At 53.8% G+C, this 22,126-nt stretch overlaps 8 protein-coding genes across 8 annotated transcripts; 5 read left to right on the top strand and 3 right to left on the bottom strand.

Moving 5' to 3' along the window:
• Window positions 1–244: 244 nt before the first annotated feature.
• Window positions 245–3,556, top strand: BZA05DRAFT_387956 (uncharacterized protein). The gene is made up of 4 exons (XM_051482627.1): window positions 245–378; window positions 489–710; window positions 782–1,139; window positions 1,204–3,556. Exons 2-4 carry the CDS (start codon window positions 576–578, stop codon window positions 3,330–3,332), a joined length of 2,622 nt encoding a protein of 873 aa, XP_051342399.1. The 5' UTR covers window positions 245–378; window positions 489–575; the 3' UTR covers window positions 3,333–3,556.
• A 2,279-nt stretch (window positions 3,557–5,835) lies between these two features.
• BZA05DRAFT_471384 (uncharacterized protein) lies at window positions 5,836–9,651 on the bottom strand. The gene is made up of 8 exons (XM_051487955.1): window positions 9,463–9,651; window positions 9,211–9,248; window positions 8,697–9,050; window positions 8,565–8,637; window positions 8,239–8,512; window positions 7,908–8,184; window positions 7,556–7,851; window positions 5,836–7,507 (listed from the first exon to the last, which is right to left on the bottom strand). Exons 2-8 carry the CDS (start codon window positions 9,239–9,241, stop codon window positions 6,302–6,304), a joined length of 2,511 nt encoding a protein of 836 aa, XP_051342398.1. The 5' UTR covers window positions 9,242–9,248; window positions 9,463–9,651; the 3' UTR covers window positions 5,836–6,301.
• Window positions 9,652–9,771: 120 nt separating this feature from the next.
• BZA05DRAFT_463352 (uncharacterized protein) lies at window positions 9,772–10,349 on the top strand (the record flags this gene model as incomplete). Its single annotated transcript, XM_051487705.1, has 2 exons — window positions 9,772–9,804; window positions 9,887–10,349. 2 exons carry the CDS (start codon window positions 9,772–9,774, stop codon window positions 10,199–10,201), a joined length of 348 nt encoding a protein of 115 aa, XP_051342397.1. The 3' UTR covers window positions 10,202–10,349.
• A 659-nt stretch (window positions 10,350–11,008) lies between these two features.
• BZA05DRAFT_387950 (cytochrome c oxidase assembly protein PET191-domain-containing protein) lies at window positions 11,009–11,813 on the bottom strand. Its single transcript, XM_051482626.1, has 3 exons — window positions 11,687–11,813; window positions 11,481–11,622; window positions 11,009–11,422 (listed from the first exon to the last, which is right to left on the bottom strand). The coding sequence occupies exons 1-3, from the start codon at window positions 11,709–11,711 to the stop codon at window positions 11,272–11,274; spliced, it is 318 nt and encodes a 105-aa protein (XP_051342396.1). The 5' UTR covers window positions 11,712–11,813; the 3' UTR covers window positions 11,009–11,271.
• A 3,540-nt stretch (window positions 11,814–15,353) lies between these two features.
• BZA05DRAFT_197039 (uncharacterized protein) lies at window positions 15,354–15,855 on the top strand. The gene has a single exon (XM_051479451.1). The coding sequence runs from the start codon at window positions 15,363–15,365 to the stop codon at window positions 15,726–15,728; it is 366 nt and encodes a 121-aa protein (XP_051342395.1). The 5' UTR covers window positions 15,354–15,362; the 3' UTR covers window positions 15,729–15,855.
• Window positions 15,856–16,288: 433 nt separating this feature from the next.
• Window positions 16,289–17,173, top strand: BZA05DRAFT_348577 (uncharacterized protein). The gene has a single exon (XM_051481235.1). It carries the CDS (start codon window positions 16,559–16,561, stop codon window positions 16,994–16,996), a length of 438 nt encoding a protein of 145 aa, XP_051342394.1. The 5' UTR covers window positions 16,289–16,558; the 3' UTR covers window positions 16,997–17,173.
• A 1,242-nt stretch (window positions 17,174–18,415) lies between these two features.
• Window positions 18,416–20,261, top strand: BZA05DRAFT_197002 (uncharacterized protein). The gene is made up of 4 exons (XM_051479450.1): window positions 18,416–18,954; window positions 19,030–19,086; window positions 19,183–20,011; window positions 20,065–20,261. Exons 1-4 carry the CDS (start codon window positions 18,916–18,918, stop codon window positions 20,112–20,114), a joined length of 975 nt encoding a protein of 324 aa, XP_051342393.1. The 5' UTR covers window positions 18,416–18,915; the 3' UTR covers window positions 20,115–20,261.
• On the bottom strand, window positions 20,214–21,410 carry BZA05DRAFT_463350 (PQ loop repeat protein; the record flags this gene model as incomplete). Its single annotated transcript, XM_051487704.1, has 2 exons — window positions 20,214–21,183; window positions 21,257–21,410. The coding sequence occupies 2 exons, from the start codon at window positions 21,408–21,410 to the stop codon at window positions 20,618–20,620; spliced, it is 720 nt and encodes a 239-aa protein (XP_051342392.1). The 3' UTR covers window positions 20,214–20,617.
• Window positions 21,411–22,126: the final 716 nt, after the last annotated feature.

Genomic DNA, 22,126 nt, shown 5'->3' with positions numbered 1-22,126 from the left:
GTGTGACCGTACGATGACTTTCTACTTGTGGCCACTTCTCGTCCCAAGGATACGATGATCCAGGGGAAATCGTTCGTTGTCCAGATCGTTGGGCAGTCGAGGGTCTCCACATACGGTACTGGGCTCGTCGCGATTTCCATGCTCCGATTGGGCGTCTGTCAAGTGTACGCGTAAAATAATTGGTGGGAACTTTTTTTGTTGTCTCACAATGCAGGAACCCTGCTCGTTCACGTCAAACCCGACACCTATACCACAACCTCCATCTTAAACCTCATCTTTCGCTCCCGCTCTCCGCACTTCTCTTCTTTCCCGCAACTCAATTGCAAAGAACTTCATCTACACACACCCCGTCGAAACCACCTATACACGTTGTTAGAGGTATATAGTACTGCTGCTTCCATCCCCTCCGTCACTGCGCTCCTGTGGTTATACACTCGTGGTCTCTGTCTCTTTCTCTCTCGGTTGCTAACAAGCTACTCTCTCTCCAGCACCCCGCAACGCCACAGCTTGCTTGCTCAACCACCCCGTCAACTCTACCGCACCACACACTATCCGCCGGCACATCACTCTCAATCATGGCTCTTCTCGCAAAAGTGAAAGCTGTCACCAGCGGCGACACCTTGATCCTCAAGTCGAGCAAATCCAACGCCGAGAAGATCCTGACACTCGCCTACGTTTCCGCCCCGCGCCTCCGCCGCGAGGGTGACGAGGTACGCACATCCACCTGAGCTTGAGCATCTATTTAGGCCGGGCTTGCTTGCTGACGTCTCGGTGTATATAGCCCCATGCATTCCAATCCCGCGACTACCTGCGCAAGCTCGTCGTGGACAAGGAAGTGCAGTTCGTCATCACGCAGAATGTTCCCAACACCAACCGCGACTTGGGAATCGTCAATCTTGCCGACGGCCGTTCGCTCCTGGAAGTTCTCGTCTCCGAGGGCCAGGTCAAGCTCCGTGACGACACGCAGAGGATCGAGGACAACGTGCTGGTCGATAAGCTCCGCATCTACGAGGACCAGGCGAGGAGCGCGGGAAAGGGCGTGTGGAACTTGAGCGGCGATAATCATATCGATGCGAGATATGATCTGCCTGCTAGCCCGCATGATTTCCTCGAGGAGCATAAGGGGAAGCAGATTGCTGGTGAGTTTGTGTTTGATCACTATGTCGTGAGATGGAGGCTGATATTTTTTGCTTGTTGTCACAGCCATCATTGAGCGTGTCATCTCCGCCGACAGGTTCGCGGTTCGCATGATCATCTCCCCCAAGCTTCACCAGCAGCTTGTTCTTCTCCTCGCTGGTGTTCGTGCACCTCTCTCTACCCGAATGGACGCGAACCAGATGGTCACCCCCGGTGAAGAGTACGGTGACGAGGCAAAGGACTTCGTCGAGGCCCGTCTTCTTCAGCGTACTATCCACGTCGACCTTCTCGGGGTCAGCCCTCAAGGCCAGCTCGTCGGTTCGATTGTGCATCCTGCCGGAAACATTGCCGAACTCCTCCTTGCCCAGGGTTACGCCAGATGTGTGGACTACCACAGCGGCTTCCTCGGAGCTGCAATGGCCAGACTCAGAGATGCCGAGAAGCACGCAAGAGACAACCAGCTTCGAGTCTTCAAGGCGCACGTACCGAAGAAGAAGGAGTCTGGTAGCGAATTTGATGCTGTGGTCTCGCGTATCCTTAGTGCGGATACCATCTTTGTGAGAAACAAGGCCGGCGCGGAGCGGAAGCTCAACCTCTCCAGCATCAGACAGCCCAAGCCGTCGGACCCGGCGCAATCGCCCTTCCAGGCGGATGCTAAGGAGTTCCTGCGAAAGAAGCTCATCGGCAAGCACGTACGCGTCAGCATCGACGGAAAGCGGGCAGCACAGGAGGGCTACGAGGAGAGAGAAATGGCTACTGTCACTCTGGCCGACAAGAACATCGCTCTTCTCATGGTTGAGAACGGATATGCTTCCGTTGTTCGCCACCGAAAGGACGACACTGATCGGTCTCCTATCTGGGACAGTCTTGCCGCTGCTGAGGAGGCTGCCAGGAAGGAGTCGAAGGGAATGTACGCCTCGAAGGCACCTGCGTCGGCTAAGATGGTCGAGGCTTCTGAGACTCTACAGAAGGCCAAGAGTTATCTTTCTTTCCTCCAGCGCCAGAAGAGGGTCCCCGCTATCGTCGACTTTGTCGCATCTGGTTCCAGATTCAAGGTCATCATCCCCAAGGAGAATGCGCGTCTCACATTCATCCTGAGCGGTATCCGATGCCCGAGAACCGCAAGGAACCCCAACGAGCAGTCGGAGCCCTTCGGCCCGGAAGCACTAGAGTACGTCTCCAAGAAGTGCATGCAGCGCGATGTCGAAATCGATGTTGAGGACATCGATCGTGTCGGTGGTTTCATCGGTACCATGTACGTCAACCGCGAGAACGTTGCCAGAGGCCTCGTCGAGGAGGGACTGGCCAGTGTCCACGCCTATTCTGCCGAGAAGACCGGACACGCCAACGAACTGTTTGCGGCCGAGACCCGGGCGAAGACTGCACACAAGGGAATGTGGCACGACTGGAGTCCTGAGAAGGAGGCTGCCGAGCAAGAGGACACCACGAGCTACGTCACCAAGCAAGAAACCGTCGAGCGGAAGAAGGACTACCGCGATGTCGTCGTTTCTCACTCGGACACCCTCGGCAATCTGAAGCTTCAGCTTGTTGGCGCCGGCACCTCCGCCCTCGAGGAGCTGATGCAGTCTTTCCGCAAGTTCCATCTCCAGCCTGCCAACAACAAGCCGATCGAGGGACCCCCCAAGGTCGGCCAGCTCGTTGCCGCCAAGTTCACCGAGGACGACACTTTCTACCGCGCCAGAATTCGCCACGTCGACCGTACCGCAAAGGAAGCCGAGGTCCTCTACGTCGACTTCGGCAACTCTGAGAAGATTTCATGGACGCGCATGCGTCCCCTCGCGCCCCAGTTCTCGGCAGACCGTCTCAAGCCCCAGGCCGCCGACGCAACCTGGTCGTTCCTCCAGTTCCCCTCCGATAGCATGTACGCCGAAGACGCTTACGACATGGTGGTCAGCCTCACTGGCAACCGCCAGCTCGTCGCCAACGTCGACCACGTCAAGTCGGACGGCTCCCTCATGGTCACCCTCTTCGAGCCCGAAGCCGCGACCTCCGGCGCGAGCATCAACCGCGACTTGGTCGCCGCGGGCCTCGCTTACGTCCCCGCGAAGATGCTGCCTGGCATCCGTAACGCGTACGCGGACGTCATTGCGGACCTTGATGCGGCTATGCATCAGGCTATGGAGGCGCACTTGGGAATGTGGAAGTACGGCGATACTAGGCCCGATGAAGAGTAGTTCTTCGTTCGTGTTTCATGGTGCTTTCTCCTGGCAATATTTTCTTTTTGTGTGGTGGTGGGGTGTGTATAGGGTGTCTTTTCTTTGATTCCTTTTCCTTGATTTTCTTTGACTTTATGGGGATTTTCTGGGCGCATTGGTTCGGCGTATTTGATGGGGCTCTATTACTTTGTACGTACGGTGCCTACGAGCGGTAATGGTGTGGAGTGAAGGGTGGAGGGGGTGAAGAGGGGAGGGGGGAAAAGTAGTGGGGAATGAATGCATGAGATGTGATCAAGGCCGCGTACTTATCTTTGAAGGAGTGGGAAGTGATGTGTGTGAGGGTGAAATGACAGTGTAAACATGAACAGTGGAAACACTGCAAACACTGCAAACACGAATCCGGCGGGGTTGGGATGAGTATGGAGTTTATCGTTGCCATGCTAGGGGACATGATAAGGGACATGCTGAGGGACATCGGTGGCCTCCATGGACATATCACTATTATCGCTATGTACCGAGCATGCACCGGTCTTGCTGCTCGAAACTTCGGACTCAAAACTCAGACCTACTGTACTAGGTATGGTAGTTACATAGGACCCAATATTTGAAACTTGGATACCGTAGAGTACGGTCACGGCAGCCGTGAGCAGTGGGTAGTGGGCACTGAGAACGAAGTATTAGGCATTGAGCAGTGAGCATTGAGCAGTGAGCAGTGAGCAGTGAGCAGTGAGCAGTGAGCAGTGAGCATTGAGCAGTGAGCATTGAGCAGTGAGCATTGAGCAGTGAGCATTGAGCAGTGAGCAGTGAGCAGTGAGCATTGAGCAGTGAGCATTGAGCATTGAGCATTGAGCAGTGAGCATTGAGCAGTGAGCAGTGAGCATTGAGCAGTGAGCAGTGAGCATTGAGCAGTGAGCAGTGAGCAGTGAGCAGTGAGCAGTGAGCAGTGAGCAGTGAGCAGTGAGCATTGAGCAGTGAGCAGTGAGCATTGAGCAGTGAGCAGTGAGCATTGAGCAGTGAGCAGTGAGCATTGAGCAGTGAGCATTGAGCAGTGAGCATTGAGCATTGAGCATTGAGCAGAGAGAGAGATCTTCAGTTTATTTCGGATACAGCCTATCTAGACTATGTAGTTATGGCGAACCGTCACACTCCTTTCCTGCTTACTAGGGGCATTGAGCAGTGAGCAGTAGGATCTCATACATATCACTCGCTCACGGGTTATCACTCGACTACCACTCACCACTCGCTCATAACTATTGGTCCTCGACTCACCCATTCATATTGGTCCTCGACTCGGGGTGCCGCATCGAACTGGTCGGTACTGAGGCTTTCACCTCGACTGGCCAGGGCGGGCAGGAAAAGGAGTGCGTTGGTTCGCCATAGTTTAGACAGGCTGCATGCGAAATAAATAGATGTTCTCTCTCTCTCATATTGGTCCTCGACTCTCTCTCAAAGTGATCCTCGATGATATCCAGTCCTCGATGATATGCGGTTCTCGACTTATATAACAGTGGTTCTCGACGATATCCGGTCCTCGACGATATGCGGTCCTCGACTTATATCACAGTGGTTCTCGACGATATCCCGTCCCCGACGATATGCGGTGCCCGAAGATATCCAGTCCTTGGCGATACCCTGGCTTATTGCAAATGTCATGCCCTCGACGATATCTGGTCTTCGACGATAAACGGGTGTGCTACGTCTTGTCGGAAGTACCACCGTATATGGTGCCTAGGCTTGTCGATCTCGGTCTCCGTCTCGTTCTTCGTCCGATGTCTTTGCCTGCTGTGGGCTCTGTCTACTACAAATGCCTATAGATTAGCAAGGTGCCGATGGCATAAAGTGATCCTCCGGCGGTTCTCGGCGTATGTACATGCCTCCGTCTCAGAAGGGCTTTAAATGTCTTCCCAGCTTCGTCGTATAGGTATAGGTACTCCCGCTCGAGAGTCGAGACTGGCGGAAGACTGACGGCCCCCTCCTCCCTTCCTTCTTCCTTGGGCGAGGACCCGTACATATGTATGTACTGGTAGATGGTTAATCCCACGACACCTCGTACGCCGCACCCCGTAGAAGGCGTTGAATATGGACGATGGAAGGTGGACGGTGGACGATGGAAGATGGACGGTGGAAGGTGGACGGTGGAATATGGACGGTGGGCGGTGAACGGTGGAAGATGGGCGATGGACGATGGACGATGGCTAGACGGTGTGCGCTCCGTCGTGTCGGAAATACTACCGGTATATGATGTTTGGGCTCGTCGGTCTCCGTCTGGTGTGTCTTGACTTGCTGTGGGCTTGGTCAACTAGATATATGAGTTAGTGTGGTGTCGGTGGAATGAAGTGATCCTCCAGCCTGTTCTCTGCTGGCTAGAAATCTATCGCACTGGTTGATGGGCACCGCCGACGGTGGAAGAGCCATGTGCATATCCACGAGTCACGACGAAACGGCTGTATCATTCGCATCGTATTGCAGTCAATCATTTCGTTCATTCAATCATCTCGTTCGTCATCGCTTCCCCATTTTTCATCCAGCTGCTCATGAACCTGAACCCGAACCTGCTATCGTCGTGTCCAGGTAGTAAAAGAAAGAAAAAACATCTCATCATGATCATCTCTAACAATCCCCCTTTTCCCCCTCGTTGTTCTCGTAAAAGCAGAAGCAAATCGTAGAAGAAGAAAAAAATAAGGCAAAATGCAAATCGTCAAAGCAAATTATTCCCGCATCGCTCTCAAATCAGTAAGAAGCAAGCAAGCCAATCCCGCATCCATCTCAAATCAATAAGATCAAGCAACGCCAATCCCGCATCCCTCGCAAACCAGTAAAAAGCAAGCCAATCCCGTATCCCCGAACTCCGTTGTAATCCCCAAGTAAAAGTAAATAGTAGTAGAAAGAATAGTCATCGAATCAAGTAAAGTTCTGACTCAGAATGAGCGAACTGTGCGTATCATGTCGACTCGGAAAAAAATAGAAAACCGAAAGTTTCGTGATGCTCAATCGGAGGCATCGGTGGTCGTGCCAATCTCGGGGATCAACGACATGTCGAGGTCCTCTTCGGACGCGGAAGGTTCAGCCTTAATGGTTGGCTTGGGGCGCGGCTTCTTAGAATTCTCCTCCGAAATGTATCTCGCGGTGGCCGCAATCCTGAAACGCCCGGTAGGAATGGCCGCGTGCTCCCATATGGTCTGTATCCTCGCGCCGTGCATGATCACGATGTCTCCGTGATTGAGTTTCAAAGACAGGCGCGCCCGCTTCTTTTCGCACCTCTCTTCAGCGGCCTTGGCCACAGCTTCGTCGTCGTCTTCCTTTTCGCTGGGAGACCTATGCTCCCTCCGCCCTCGCTTCGAGTTTTTCGCCTTGATGCGAAACTCCATGATGGCCGGACACCCTAGCGAAATGGATGCGACTGTCGGCCCGAGGCCCTTCTCACCGTCCTGATGAAAGTTCATCTTCTGGTTCTCAATGTACCCCACATTGAGAACCTCGTTAAACTCCACATCAGGGTAGAGCATCTGAACCCTCAGAGTGAGGAGTTCGCGAGCTCTCCGTACAACGGGGTGGGCCTCCTCGAAAGTGACGGTCGGTTGGTTCGCCACGTAGTTGTACTGGGCGCCGACGTTGTACGTGAAATGGGCAGTCCTCGTCAACCCGGACACAGTCTGCATGGTGTACCTACGGAAAGGGAGGTTCGCTTGCTGGTACTCGGACAGCAGCCAGTCCGCGTCCTGAAATCTCCCGTTCGTTGCCTTATTGGCAAGCATGTGAGTAACGGTCCCGCAACCCGGGAGCTCGTACTGCATGATGGTGAAGCCTTCCTTCACCACACGGGAATATGCGATACCGTCTCCAGCGCTGTTCTGTGGAACGGCGGGGCCGGTGTAGATGACGCGGTGGGGGTCCGCGAGTTGTGTCGGTGTGAAGATGGGTCTCCGCTGCGGGTAGACCCGGTCGCCGCAGTTCGCACATTTCCAGCAGTCCCAGAACTCCCTGCAGCTCAGACGGCCGCATTTCGTACAGCAAAGGCCCTTCCAGCACTTACGAGAGACGTCATCAAGCGCCAAAGCCCCGTCGTCGTCCACGTCCATGACAGGCTTGAGGGGTGAAGGAGGAACCTCGGACCCTTCATCCCAAGGGGTCCGGGCATTGAGGAAATCATAGTCATAGACTAGATTGACTGGTGGAGGACTCACACCATCCATCTGCCAGATATTAGTAACGAAACGAGTCTTTAGGAGACTGGTACTTGCCTTCCACCACAGTGGACATAGGGAATTCATGCACATCCACCCTTGTGCATAGACTTGTGGGGACTCTTGTTTACAGACAAGGCAGACCGCCCCCTTGACCTGGGCCTCTCGATCGATCTCCGAGACCTCCGTGGCCCACCAGCCATCGGTCGAGAAATCAAGTTTCTCGAAGCGGAACCTCCACCTCGTGAACTTGCTGAGAGTGCACTGCTCCTCCCAGGCGTGGGTTATTTTGAACCAGTCCATCACCGCATAGCGGTGATGGAGCTGGCTCGGGCTGGCTCCGCACTGGTTCCCTGTCCGTACGAGTCAGCAATCAATGACGCAAAGTAGTATAGATATAGTTACTTACCAATCAACAAGACGAGAGGGATCTGGTTCTGCATGTTTGTCAGAAGAGATTTGACCCTGATGTCGTCCACGGTTTGGTTCTGTCGCAGCTTTCGCATCCCATTTCCGGCGTCCTCTGATTTTCCTCCGCAGTGCGACATGACCACCTTGCCGCTCATGAACTCCCGCTCGGACGGACAGCCATCCAGAAGGTACCCATGGACCACGCCATCATGGCCGTATGCACCGCTCTGGTAAGCTCGGTAGTAAGGAAGCCCTTCACAAAGCTCTTGGCGCGTCTAGAGGTATAAGTTAGGAAAAGTAGAGCAACTATTGAGTCTGGAATAACATACTTCGCACCAGATGTCTGGTAGACGCAATCCGGGCGGTTTTGTAGCCGGTTTCGGAACATCCTTGCTGATATCGGTATTGTCTTTCTTCAAGAGCTTGTGGGGGTTTCCTGCGAGGGGTACCGCACTGGCCTTGTGCTTGATACCTCGATTTGCTTTTACCTGCGGTACACGAGTCGACGTCGTCGGAGCCCTCTCACAACGGTGTGGCGTCTTTTTCGCGATGCAAGACCCACAAGGAATCTGTCTATCGCAATATTTCTTGTGGGTTTGACATCTGTTGTAGGGATTAGATTGGTGTCTTATAGAGAAGTGGTTGGTGAACTTACTGGGTGCACGGTCGAGGTTTATTTGGGCCGTGGTTGTCATCCGCAAGCGTCTCCGGATTAGCTTGGTTGATGGCTAGTGATATCAGTCAGTTCTTGCGGATAAATAAGAATTAAGGGTAGCGAAAGGCATACATGAACCAGTGACGGGTGTGTCCACCTCCATTGCAGTGGTATTTCCCAGCACATTATTGCCGAACTCAGCGGTGGGGGCGACATCTTCGTGATCAGATGTGGCGGGAGCGAAATCTTCGAGATTAGATGTGGTGGGAGTGACATCTTCTTCGAGTATAGATGCAGTGGGAGCGACATCTTCTTCGAGATTAGATGTAGTGGGAGTGACATCTTCGTGATCAGACACAGAGAAATCCCCCATGTCCATCATATCCTCCATGACTTCATTGATCGGCCCAAATACAGGCGTCAGAATGGTGGATGGGGGGCTGGAGAGCGGGCTAGAAACCAGTTCCAGAGAACCAGTCTCGCCGTCTGTAGCGGGAGCAGGATGTCAGCATTGATGGATACATGATAAATTCTCGCAACATGAGGAAAGAAAAACAAAGGTTAACAAAGATAGAATCGTTCCAAGGCGATAAGACAGGTGAGAGAGGATGTGAAAGAGATGAAACAGGCCAGCGAGGGTACTTACTGAGGCTCTTTGGAATAGATGATGATTCCATTGTGTTCCTATCAACTGAGGGTCAGCTCCCATTCATTATCAACCGGTGGGCGAGACAGCTAAAGGGAAAGTCGAAAATAAGGAACAGAAATGCACGACAAAGTTCGGCGAGCCACTACTGATGATACATTGTGCACCGCCACAATGGTTCGCCGAATAATTGCAAGTGCACCGATGGAACCAGAGATGAAACTATCGGACGATGAAGGAGATTGAACTTACTTTATTTGGGTGCAAGGAAACTGTGGAAGGAATGTGTGGAAGGAAATTGTGGAAGGAAATTGTCGGAGGTTGTGAAGGATCTATGGAGGATTGAAGGATTGAGGAGGATGGGATGAAAAAAACCAGAAGATGGGACGACCGGGGGGTCTTTATAGATGGCGGCGAGCACACTACTTGCTCAAAAGACCGTGTGGTGCAATTGAATGGTTGCTAGGAGACCGTTGCTGGCCGTGCCTTTTGAAGGTTCCAAGAGGGAAAAGTTCTATGGAGCTGCAGGACAACGACAGATCTAGAGGGAGGTTACCCGATATGGACGGATTGAATGTAGAGCTGCAGCGCAGGGTACCTTAGATGTGCGGGATACCTCAGATGTACGATACGTACAGCAGGGAAGCTGCGCTCGGGTCTTGCTAGATCTGTGAAGTCATTCGAGGACAGCCTGAGCGAGGACAGCCTGAGTGAGGAGGACAGCTTGAGCGAGGACAGCTTGAGCGAGGAGGACAGCTTGAGCGAGGAGGACAGCCCGAGCGAGGACAGCCTGAGCGAGGACAGCCTGAGCGAGAAGGACAGCTTGAGCGAGGACAGCCTGGGCGAGAAGGACAGCTTGAGCGAGGACAGCCTGGGCGAGGAGGACAGCTTGAGCGGGGACAGCCTGAGCGAGAAGGACAGCTTGAGCGAGGAGGACAGCTTGAGCGAGGACAGTCTGAGCGAGGACACTGATTATGTTGGCCCAGATTGAATGTGTCTGGATTCTCTGGTTGGACAGCCCCGGATGCTTTGGTTGTTTTGATCGTGAAGCTCCGGTTGTTTTGATCGTGAAGCTCCGGATCTATTGCTGCTGTCCTCCCAACGGACTGAGAATTTACGCTGGCTTAAGTGCTTTCCTCCAGACACGAAATCTGCTGGTATGTACTACTGGCATGTACTGCTGGTGCTTCCTCCTTCTGCTTCACTCTATTTTTACCAGGACAACCAAGTCAATTCAGCTCAATTCGCTTCCACCCAGAGCCTGCTTCGATTGAAACTGCTCACGGACACGTACAGCTCAGTCGGGATGGCAGTCTGGCTGGTCTGCTGGTGGATCTTTATGTGGTGGCTGGTATCTTTAGCCGCCACAGCACGAGACGGGTGGTAGATCGCGTTGGACGGACGTCGATAACTATCGATGAGCTGGCTCCGATCCCCTCTGGCTTCTCTCTTGGAGTGTGACTTGCTGTGGTCGCGTAGGGTGTTGGACTGAGGTTATATGTATGGCTATGCGACACGTGCTCCCGACCCGCTCAAGTGGTTCTTTCCCCGATGACGGATGTGTGCATGCTTGCCTGCTTAATTCTTCCAGTGGGTTTAGGGAGTGGGCAAAAGCTAGGCCATCGACGTCCGAATGGAACAGCCGAGTCGAATGAACCCCTGCAATTCTGGAATTCTGCAGACGAGCAACGGTCTGTTCCGTATACTATACATAGCACGCACAAGTTACATCTCACGCTCTGGGAACAGGCAGCACACTCGAAGCTCCCGAGTCCCAACGTCCATGGTTTCGCAGTGGCCTGGGTGTCGCGTGGATGTATAGTCCTTGATTCCTATGGATGGACGGGCTTCAAGCTCCTCTTCCTCGGAGGAACGGGTGCTTCAAGAGAAGATGACCCCGCCCCGAAGTTACCGGCACTATTCAAGTACATAGCTCTCGTGAATTCATCATACAACTCCGCCGAGAACACCCAGCACATGTCCCAATCCACAGCGCCAGACCGCATCCTCGATGATACGCATCATGCCCATGAGTATGGCCGCCTGCCCGCATACCTCCTCTTATTTTTCCTCGGTCTCCGACGATTTGGGATCCGAATATGCCGGCTTGCCCGCGTACAATTGTCCACCGCTTTTCGACTGTTCCTTCCCCTCGAGAATGGCAACCGGTTGGTTCCCTCGGAACCGCTTGCGCATGTCCACCATTCCTCGCCTATGCAGCGTTAGCATCGCCATCTTGCCCTCGTCGGGGAGCAGGTTGGTCGTCGTACTTGCACTCGCCGTAGCCCTTCTTAAGCTGCTGACATCTTGTTGGTAACGTCTGCAGCAGCGGCTCTCTCAGGCAATCGGCCGGTTTGTTCCGATCGATCAGGACGCAATCGGAGTACTGAAGGCACGAGGCCAGTGCCGCACCTGGAAGGAAGAAAGCTCTTGTTAGGACCGTGACTGGCTAGTAGGAGAGGGCCGACGCACGTACGTATATCTTTGCATGAGGACGGCATGATCGTGGAGATGGCGGGTGGCAATGGCGGTGGTGTGAGGAAGAATCTGGGGTTCTCGCGTTCCTGACGCACGGACCAGCTTTGGCGAGCTTGGCATTGAGCTTGTTGGTGTTGCAGGCTTGCAGCTGTTGCTACGCTGCCTGCCGACACCCGAAATAGCGGCTGTTTACATATCACCGAGTGCAGTTTGACGTATCGACATTCCTGGCGGAGAAGTCAAGAGCGGCGATTCGATTCAGTAAACATAGCTACCGAGTTAGTTACTACGGGAACGCGCTGCGACGAGCACCCTACCAACTTGTCGCTGTCAGTCCCACTATCAAGTACCTACCCGGCGTTATAAGCAAAACACTGACAATTTATCGGGTGAATCAAACAGACGACAGCTCCTACCGACGGCGACAATTTCGCTATGTGTAGTTTGGTAGGCCGAGAACAATTGAGAAGTTTGAAAAGATGCTAAGACTCGGCAGGCTGTGGAATGCTATCAAGGTATCGCCGGGTTTGGGCTACCAGAGACCACCACCAACCATTGGGCTAAACGACTCGGCGACAAGTCGTTATCGCTGCGAACGACACACTTGGCCTTGAATCCGTTCATGGAGGTATTCCGGTGGTCGATTCGGATGCAGATTCCCTACTACTGCTTCGCACGCAGAGACAGACTGAGCTTCGCAAGCGAAAAGTGAGCGGACGGACAAGGAGAAGGACCTGGACACACCATGAGTTGGAGAGAATGGTCTCAAACTGGGCTGGGGGTGGCATTACTATACGGACGCATGCTTCCGTACCTACCAGCAAACGGGTAGTTGAGTGCGACTTTGCGAAATGGATCCCGAGAGGGTGCTGAATGTCCATCGCCGGCATTGCCCTCCGCCCAGACACTGTCTGAGGCTTCGGCACTTGGTGCGTAGGAGGTGCACTGATTCCGGATTCGAGACGCCGTACGACCACATGAGACAGGAGCGCCATACTTGGACTCGGGGTCATCGGTGGCTTAATCATCGCTGGGTGCAAACAGATATTGCTGATTGCAAATTGGCAATCATTGGGGCATTCGGAAGAACATTTCCCCGACCTAGTGTTTTCCATCCGAGAAGCTTCCGCGTTGGGAATCCCACCGCAGGGCCGTGGTCATTCGAAAGAGTAAGTTCTAAGGTGCTCCATTGCCTTTGCATATGCTGATGTTTCCTAGCACGCGAATCGAAAGAGTGGAGCATGTCCTTTCAATATCCCGCACTTATACCTATCTCCTGGGATCCAAGATGGTGAAGAGCAGATATCGAATAGGTTAGCGAAGCAAGTCACAACACGTCGAACTATAGCTAGAATTTGACGATAGCGAGGCGGACAATGAGCGATATGAAATGTTGACATAGCGCGATAGAGATGGCTGCCTCTGAGGGGGCTGGTGGCGAATCGGCTGGAATACAGGTTGCTCCCGGATAAGGAGTTTCAACTTTCAGGTACGGTAGGACTTGCCCCCCGGGGACTTACATTGACTGTTGAGAAAAAGGATACGACTTGTCAGCCTGTTCTATGTTCTTTACTTTTATATACCGAAACCATGAATGTTGATTCTGCATCTGGTTTGTGCGGAACTACTCGGCGTGTGGAGAACAGTTACGGCAAGGAGGGGAGATGACCAGACGTATGGGATGAGATAGGTATTCGATTTGTGCCTTTATTGAGTTACGACACACTGCTGACGTAGCTAGTATGTGTGGCGATTTGAGTGATAGCCTTCTACGATACTTGATCATTGGAAGTCACTCGCCAAAGCAGACTTTGGGGTGGAATGATAGAGGTGGACAGGAAAAGAGCTCGGGCACGAGCAGTGTCGGGTTTCCTCTGCTTCCTACCGGACACCGGTAAGAAAAGGAGTGGGCTCGAGCTTAGTGGTAGATAGGTATGCAATCATAAGCTGCTTTGTCTAATCATCAATTGCTTACGGCCTGTCTAGATTATGGCAATGAATACTCTACTGTCCATGCAATCGTGACCTTCACGTTTATCTGGAGTGAAGTCATACTTCTTCCGAGTGACAATCCGTGCGGTTGGATCGTCATCCTTCGCGAAAGTGGTGGTCTCGGCCGCAATTAGTTTTACAACGACTGCAGAGAGTATGCGCACGATTACACTCCTATAGCTACATACTATATCAGACAGGAGGGAATGATGTCGACCAATATTCTGGAACGGGTGGGGTGGGGTGGCTTCGACGGTCGAGAGTGGTGATAATCGCAAGCTCATCCACGCATTGCTCGGCGGCCGTCGCCTTGCCCTCGCCCTCGACTACAACGGTCCACCTGCACTGTCCGCGACGGGCTTTTCGCCCACGACGGTCCGCCCACACTGTCCGCGACGTGCTTTTTCCGCCCACACACACACACGAATCTTATATCTAAGCTGCTGCCACCACCACCACCTGTCTTCCTTCTTTCTCTACCATCATTCACCTTCTTCTCTCAACATCAGGTCCTTGCGACTATACCATCGCTATCTCAGACCCTTGTGGTCACGATCCTCTCCTCCTCCTCGTCCTCGTCATCCTCTCCCTACTCCTCCTTTTTTCTCTCGGTCGCATTAATATTAGCAATGCACGAACTGCGGTGACCGGGTCTACCCGCAGCGGAGACCCATCTTCACACAAACACAACCCGCCAACTCCGACCGCGTCATCTACACCGGCCACACTGTTCCGCAGAACAGCGTTGGAGACGGTATCACGTATACACGTGTGGTGAAGGATGGTTTGACCATCATGCAGTACGAGTTCCCGGATTGCGGGACCGTCACGCACATGCTTGCCAATAAGGCAACCAATGCTTCCACTATGGTGGAAGGCAAGTACCACTCTCCTAATGACTTGTTTCGCTACTAATATCTAGCAGATTGGTGGTGCTGGCTGCTGCCTTGTTGGGGACCAAGAGTCCCCACAGGTTTATGCACAAGGGTGGATGAGCATGAACTCACTGTGTCCACTGTGGTGGAAGGCAAGTACCAGTCTCCTAAAGATACATTTCGTTACTAATATCTGGCAGATTGATGGTGTAGTGTGCCTTGTTTGGGACCAAGAGTCCCTACAAGTTTATGCACAAGGATGGATGTGGGTGAACTCCCTATGTCCACTGTGGTGGACGGTAAGTACCAGTCTCCTAAAGTCTCATTTCGTTACTAATATCTGGCAGATGGATGGTGTGAATCTTCCTCCACCGAATCTAGTCTACGACTATGATTTCCTCAATGCGGACGCCTTGAGATGCAGGGTCTGAGGTTCCTTCTTCACACCTCAAGCCTGTCATGGATGTGGACGACGACGGGACTTTGGCACTTGATGACGTCTCTCGTAAGTGCTGGAAGGGCCTTTGCTGTGCGAAATGCGGCCGTCTGAGCTGCAGGGAGTTCTGGGACTGCTGGAAATGTGCGAACTGCGGTGACAGGCCTTAATGCGCGGACGCCTTGGGATGCAGGATCCGAGGCTCCTCCTTCCCCGCTGAAACCAGTGGTAGTTGATGATGACGGCGCTTCGGCGCCCGGGGTTGTCCCTCGCAAGGGCCCTTCTGGGCCCTTGCGGCTCAGTTTGCAGCCCTTGTGCTGCCGAGAGTTATGGGACGGTTGGCAATTCGCCAACTACGGTGACCGGCCATCATGGAGTTTCGCATCAGGGCGAAAAACTCGAAGCGAGGACGGAGGGAGCATTGGTCTCCCAGCGAAAAGGAAGACGACAAGGCCGCTGAAGAGAGAGGCGAAAAGAAGCGGGCGCGCCTGTCTCTGAAACTCAATCACGGAGACATCGTGATCATGCACGGCGAAAAGATACAGACCATCTGGGAGCACGCGGCCATTCCTACCGGGCGTTTCAGGATTGCAGCCACTGCGAGATACATTTCGGAGGAGAACTCCAAGAAGCCGCGCCCCAAGCCAACCATCAAAACCGAATCTTCCGCGGCCGAAGAGGACCTCGAAATGTCGCTGATTCCCGAGATTGGCACGACCGCTGATGCCTTCGATTGAGCATCACATTTACTGAAACTCTCGAGCGTCCAGATAGCGGAACCGCCACGCACATGTTGGCCAACAAGGCGACCAATGCCCTCCCCGCTGAAACCAGTGATGGTTGATGATGGCGTTTCGGCGCCCGGGGACGTCCCTCGCAAGGGCCCTTCGGGGCCTTTGCGGCTCAGTTTGCAGCCCTTGTGCTGCTGAGAGTTATGGGACTGTTGGTCATGCGCCAACTGCGGTGTCCGGGTTGACGAGGACTGCGCATTTCACCTACAATGTAGGCGCCCAGTACAACTACCTACGTGGCGAATCAACCGACCGTCACTTTTGAGGACGCCCACCCGGTTGTACGGAGAGCTCGCGAACTCCTCACTTTGAGGGTTCAGTTGCTCTACCCTGATGTGGAGTTCAACGAGGTTCTCAATGTGGGATACATTGAGAACCAGAAGATGAACTTCCATCAGGACGGCGAGAAGGGCCTCGGCCCTACAGTCACAACTATTTTCCTAGGGTGTCCGGCCATCATGGAGTTTCGCATCAAGGCGAAAATCTCGAAGCGATAGCGGAGGGAGCATAGGTCTCCCAGCGAAAAGGAAGACGACGATCTGGATGTGGATGACGACGGCGCTTCGGCGCCCATGGACGTCCGTCGCAAGGGCCCTTCGGGGCCTTTGCGGCTCAGTATGCAGCCCTTGTGCTGCCGAGAATTTTGGAACTGTTCCCCGGGTTGCGGGACCGTCACACACATGCTTGCCAATAAGGCAACCAATGGGATATTTCAGGACGCGGACTGGCTGCTGTCCGAATACCAGTAAGCGAACCTACCTTTCCGTAGGTAAACTATGCAGACTGTGTCCGGGTTGACAAGGACTGCCCATTTCACGTACAATGTCGGCGCCCAGTACAACTACGTGGCGAACCAACCGACCGTCATTTTCGAGGAGGTCCACCCCGTTGTACGGAGAGCTCGCGAACTCCTCACTCTGAGGGTTCAGATGCTCTACCCTGATGTGGAGTTTAACGAGGTTCTCAATGTGGGGTACCTTGAGAACCAGAAGATTAACTTTCATCAGGACGGTGAGAAGGGCCTCGGCCCTACATTCACATCCATTTCCCTAGGGTGTCCGGCCATCATGGAGTTTCGAATCAAGGCGACAAACGATCGCCGCCAGCACGCGGACTGGCTACTGCTGGAATACCAGCAGGCGAACCTCCCATTTTGCTGTGTCTGGGTTGACGAGGACTGCCAACTTCAGATTCAATGTCGGCGCGCAGTATAACTGCGTGGCCAATCACCCCTCCTTTTCACTCGAAGAAGCCCACCCGGTTGTACGGAGAGCTCGGGAAGTCTTCACTTCCCGAGTTCAAATGCGCTATCCTGATGTTGAAACCAAGATCGGAGGATCCGCTATGGCGGATACGATGATGGAAGAGCTGTTCGGGTCGGGAAGTGTCGGGATATGGGATGTTTGGAGATGCAGAGATTGTCTGGTCTATGGAATTTGTATGTAGAGAGAGCTCGCTGCTTATGATGTTTTTGCTGTACCGGATACTATTATAATCTTCTATCCACCTCATTTATAAACCACCCCTTTCGCCTTGGAGCTGCCTGTTGGGCCCCGGAGAGGCCAGTTTGACACCAGCCGTAGATTTTGCAGATAGTGAGCCGACACGCCGCGCTGGATCATCTGCGGACATTCGGAACTTGTTCAACTGGAGCACTTCCCTCGGTATTGACCCTCTCTGTTACAGTTGATAATGAATAGCCAACACCGGAGGAGACAAGGCACGGCTGTTTCTCTCCAGAATCAACTGCCGCATGGAGGGTTACTATATCGTTGGCCCGGGCATGGGGACTCAAAGATCCAGCTTCAGAGTTCCCCGGAAGTGTGCACTCGTGACTCGCCCGAGATGTGGTTTCTCGTGTGACGGCGAAGAGCTTTGGTCTCGTCAAGGTCACTCAGAACTAGGTAGCAGGCCGAGACGTCGACTTCACCGCTGTTGGGGCCGCTCCTTCGCCTTTCACACCAGCGAATCACCTATCAGATCGAAAGAATATGGTCACACCATTCCGGCCGTAACAGCAGACCAGAACGGCTCGCTGCGATACAGCTCGTTTGGTGTCAAGCTCTCTGTTCTACGGCCGTATACGGTGGGAACGAGCGTTTTCGCCTCGCAGCCCTTCACGACTCGTCACTCACGTCCACGCTATCGCCGGTGTGCTGCAGTCGCCCAGAACGTGTTTAGCGACAAGTGCCGAGCTCTACATGATGGGCAGTGACCAAGACGGCGAATGAACTCGCCTCGCACATATCGAGGGTAGGCGCGCCGCCGTGTAACGCGAGCAACGGAACAAACAGTGAGGAAAAAGCACTCATAGAATTTAACGATTTCCCATGCATATATGACGGACGCCTATCTATTGCCGGCGATGTGTTTGTTGAGGAGGAGACTCCTGACAACAGGCTATTTCATTCGTACGGAGAAGCTGACATGCATCCATCCTCGGAGCGGGGTGGGTTGGCGGGGTGTAGAAGCCGAGATTGCAGCGGCTTAGTGATGGAGTGTCTTCGGCCGGGACTGGGATAAATCCGAGGAGAAACCGGAGAAGAGAACGCCGAACGGACATGGCGGTCTGTGTCCTCGCTGCAAGAGACAGGTTCGGCGTTCATTGTGGGCTACTGCGCATCTGCGATACTGCTGCAGGGCGCCGTCTGTCTAGAGTGCCGCGTGCACTCTGCCGGTGGTGGAGTGGACGGCACTCTGAGTCTGCATACGTGCACTTTGGCTCGCTGCGGACACCTAACAGACGGATCGTGGGCACCGGATAAATGCGTCGCGGAAAACGACAACGTGCGGTCATGGGCTGTCGCAATTGACCCACAGCTGGTTGGGGGCGTCGATTTGTCGTCGAGAAGTGAGCGGAAGATTCGGGAAGCGGGGTTCTCCCCTGGTTGGCTAGAGGGGTGTGCCCCGGAAACCCCTCACTGCTCAATGCTATCCCGCGCCGAGCCAGGAAAACGACGCTTGCCCATCAACCGGTGTCTATCCTGATTTGACATCTTCACAACCCTTTATAGCTGAAAGGTTTCTCATCCTTCAAGCACGCTCTCTCTCCTTGCCATCCAAACAACCCGCACGAACGCACGACTCCCGCACCAATTCGCCACCTCCCAATATTCCTTCTACATCATTCACAATGGTTTCCGCTCTTGACCAGTTGAAGGCCGCCGGTACTGTATGTGTCCCACCTCCCTCCCCCGCCACCAGAGTCGATTGAGAGAGAGAGAAAACTGACGTTTGATGTGAATAGACCGTTGTCTGCGACTCCGGAGACTTCGCGACCATCGCCAAGTACCAGCCCCAGGATGTGCGTATACCTGCGTCTTGCGAATGCCCCCGCCACCCTCATCTGGGTGCATCTTCCCTAGGGGAAATGTTCTGACCATGTTCCTACGTCATACAGGCTACCACGAACCCTTCCTTAATCCTCGCCGCCTCCAAGAAGCCCGAGTACGCGAAGCTCGTCGACGCCGCCGTTGAGTACGGTAAGACCAATGGCAAGGACGTTGAGTCGCAGGTCGAGGCTGCTATGGACCGTCTCCTCGTCGAGTTCGGCAAGGAGATCCTGAAGATCATTCCCGGCAAGGTGTCCACCGAGGTCGACGCCCGTCTCTCTTTCGACAAGAAGGCCTCCGTCGAGAAGGCTCTGCACATCATCGACCTCTACAAGTCCGTCGGCATTGACAAGTCGCGCGTGCTCATCAAGGTCGCTTCTACATGGGAGGGTATTCAGGCCGCTCGCGAGCTTCAGAGCAAGCACGGCATCAACTGCAACCTTACCCTTATGTTCTCCCAGGTGCAGGCTATTGCCGCCGCCGAGGCCGGTGCCTTCCTGATCTCTCCTTTCGTTGGTCGTATTCTTGATTGGTACAAGGCCTCGACCGGAAAGGCGTACGCTTCGAACGAGGACCCCGGTGTCAAGAGCGTCCAGAACATCTTCAACTACTACAAGAAGTTCGGCTACAAGACTATCGTCATGGGAGCTTCGTTCCGCAATGTCGGCGAGATCACCGAGCTTTCTGGCTGCGACTACCTTACCATCTCGCCCAACCTTCTCGAGGAGCTGTTCAACAGCGAGGACTCGGTCCCCAAGAAGCTGTCGTCTGAGGATGCAACCAACTTGGACCTTGAGAAGCTAAGCTACGTTGATAACGAGGCCGAGTTCCGCTTCGCGCTTAACGAGGATCAGATGGCTACTGAGAAGCTCAGTCAGGGTATCCGTGGTTTCGCTGGTGAGTGACCTGTCTGTCCCCTTCTCACAAGTACACTACTAACACTTACCCAGCCGATGCGATTACCCTCCGGAAAATCATCAAGGACAAGATCACCGCCTAAGCCCGTCAGCCAGCCAGTCCTTTCCTTTGTTAATAATAGTTGCGTCAGGGTAGTGGGGGGTAGTGGTTGATGCGATTGATGACCCGTGTACGAAGCGTTCGTTTCTTCTTTTGTGTTCTTCTTTCTGTCGTGGTGAGAAAAAATATCAAAACTGAATGCGCTCGGAAAGGGGGGTGTGGTGGTAGTGGGCACGGGGGGTTCTAGAGCGTATTCCCTGGGATGGAGCGGTGTTTTGTGTTTCCTTCCTTTTACTTTTACTTTGATTTGAGTCGATTGAGTCGGGAAATCGATGGATGTGTTTGCAATATCAGTGGGTTTTAGTTCTGGTATTTTCTTACTTAACTTGTATTATGAGGGGTGAAGGGGTTCGCAATCAACTTGTATGGACCATTGAGTGTTCACTGCTTGTTACACCGGGTAGGGAAGGGTGCATCCATTCCATCTATTGAAGCCAAAGTGAACCGCCCATATATACCATAAGATCATCAAACCGTCCCAGACATTTACACCGCCTTCTCCTCTTTCCCCTCAACCTCCCCCTCCCCAACCCCCTCCAAATCCACATCACCCTTCCTCCCACGATGCCTTACCCACCACACGACCCCACACGCAAAAATCCCACTCTCCAGACAAAGACACGCGATATACATAACCCCGGCAAGGACATCAAACTCCTCCTGCGCAACAAGACTCATAAGACTAAAAAACGCGCCGGCCCAATCCACCATCAGAAAGACCCAATCAATACCCACCACCCTCCCCCTCCTTTTGACAATCTCTCTATACGGCGGCAGCAGTCCCGCGGCGAGCAATACCGCCGCCACAACGCCCACGGTGGTGAGGGCAGCGGTGCTGCGAGGGAGGAAAAGGACTAAGACGGCTTCGAGGCCGCCGAGCACAGCGAGGAGGCCGCTAGAGAGGAGGATGGCGTGAAGGGAGGAAAAGGAGTGGGAGTAGTGCAGGCACTGTCCCCATGCCGTCAGAGACAGAACCATGAAGATCTGGGGCTGCACTTGTAAAGGGATGTTGAGGTTTTGGAGGAGCGCGTAGACGCCGAAGGGGACGCCCGCTGTGATTCTGTGTTAGCTACATACTCGAGCAACCTAGCTGGAAAGCAAACGGAAGGGAAGGGCGAGACGTACACACCCCCCACAGGAACATCATGCTCCCTGGAAGTCCCTCCGTCGACTTGCTACGGTAGTTGCGCACGATCTGGGGGATCAGCTGGATGCACCAGCAGATTGTGCCGATCAGACCGAGCACCGTCGCCGCGATCGGGTGGTGGGCTTGTGCCATTGCGGCGGCGGGGGCGTGGGCGGCGTTGTCGTCGGCGTAGGTGGGGAGGTCGTCGTTGTCGTCGTCGGCATAGGTGGGTAACAGGGTATCAACCGTATCTCTCGAGAGTCGAGGCCGTGAGCTCGCCGTGTATGTATAGGTAGAGGTAGGTAGTTCCGTCGCTAACTTCTAAGTAGTGGTTAAAGGTATGTAGCTATCTTAGTTCCAGTTCAATCCCCACCACCTAGCATATCTACGAAACATCAAGCTTCTGAAATCTTGCATCTGGAGCTTATATAGGCAGACTTCCAGTAGGTACATGCACACCCAGTCCCATGGGCCATGAGACATCACATCATGTATGTAAAATAAAATAAGCCTTCGCCATCTCGCCCCGTTCTCTCGCCCCCAGGAAAAAAAATGTATGTAGCATAGGTACTCTAAATCCTCGCCTGCGTCACTCCCCCTCCCATTCGAAGTTCGGACCACCACGCTACGCCGGATAGGGCTTGGATTCGGATCTCTCGGCAGCGCAGAGCGCGGTGGGTGCGTGAGTGAGTGAGTGAGTGAGTGGTCGTGAAGGGGCCGTCGGGTGGGCCGTCGGGTGGGCCGTCGGGTGGGATGGGATGGGATGGGTGCTTGGTCAGCGACTCAGTGGGGGAGGGGAGGGTGGTGGTGGCGAGGAGAAGATGGAGAGGATGGAGGCGGGGAATGGGGTATCTACATGCGAAGGGAAT

The sequence above is a fragment of the Tricharina praecox genome (assembly GCF_024521635.1).
Source record: "Tricharina praecox strain CBS 144465 chromosome Unknown BZA05scaffold_4, whole genome shotgun sequence".
NCBI classification, from domain to species: Eukaryota; Fungi; Ascomycota; class Pezizomycetes; order Pezizales; family Pyronemataceae; genus Tricharina; species Tricharina praecox.
Note: the sequence above shows the minus strand (reverse complement) of the source record. Positions and strands in the feature narration are given on the sequence as shown.

Bases quoted from the DNA above. Each gene is read 5' to 3' on its own strand.
- BZA05DRAFT_387956 (XM_051482627.1), top strand. From the start codon at position 576: ATGGCTCTTCTCGCAAAAGTGAAAGCTGTCACCAGCGGCGACACCTTG. The intron at 711-781 runs GTACGCACATCC...CGGTGTATATAG, and splicing joins TCCGCCGCGAGGGTGACGAG to CCCCATGCATTCCAATCCCG. The intron at 1,140-1,203 runs GTGAGTTTGTGT...TTGTTGTCACAG, and splicing joins TAAGGGGAAGCAGATTGCTG to CCATCATTGAGCGTGTCATC.
- BZA05DRAFT_197039 (XM_051479451.1), top strand. From the start codon at position 15,363: ATGGAGTTTCGCATCAGGGCGAAAAACTCGAAGCGAGGACGGAGGGAG.
- BZA05DRAFT_348577 (XM_051481235.1), top strand. From the start codon at position 16,559: ATGCAGACTGTGTCCGGGTTGACAAGGACTGCCCATTTCACGTACAAT.
- BZA05DRAFT_387950 (XM_051482626.1), bottom strand. From the start codon at position 11,711: ATGCCGTCCTCATGCAAAGATATAC. The intron at 11,623-11,686 runs GTACGTGCGTCG...TCTTCCTTCCAG, and splicing joins GTCCTCATGCAAAGATATAC to GTGCGGCACTGGCCTCGTGC. The intron at 11,423-11,480 runs GTACGACGACCA...AACGCTGCATAG, and splicing joins AAGGGCTACGGCGAGTGCAA to GCGAGGAATGGTGGACATGC.
- BZA05DRAFT_471384 (XM_051487955.1), bottom strand. From the start codon at position 9,241: ATGGAATCATCATCTATTCCAAAGAGCCTCA. The intron at 8,638-8,696 runs GTATGCCTTTCG...TGATATCACTAG, and splicing joins CACACCCGTCACTGGTTCAT to CCATCAACCAAGCTAATCCG. The intron at 7,508-7,555 runs GCAAGTACCAGT...AATATCTGGCAG, and splicing joins TATGTCCACTGTGGTGGAAG to ATGGATGGTGTGAGTCCTCC.
- BZA05DRAFT_197002 (XM_051479450.1), top strand. From the start codon at position 18,916: ATGGTTTCCGCTCTTGACCAGTTGAAGGCCGCCGGTACT. The intron at 18,955-19,029 runs GTATGTGTCCCA...TGATGTGAATAG, and splicing joins AGTTGAAGGCCGCCGGTACT to ACCGTTGTCTGCGACTCCGG. The intron at 20,012-20,064 runs GTGAGTGACCTG...ACACTTACCCAG, and splicing joins GGGTATCCGTGGTTTCGCTG to CCGATGCGATTACCCTCCGG.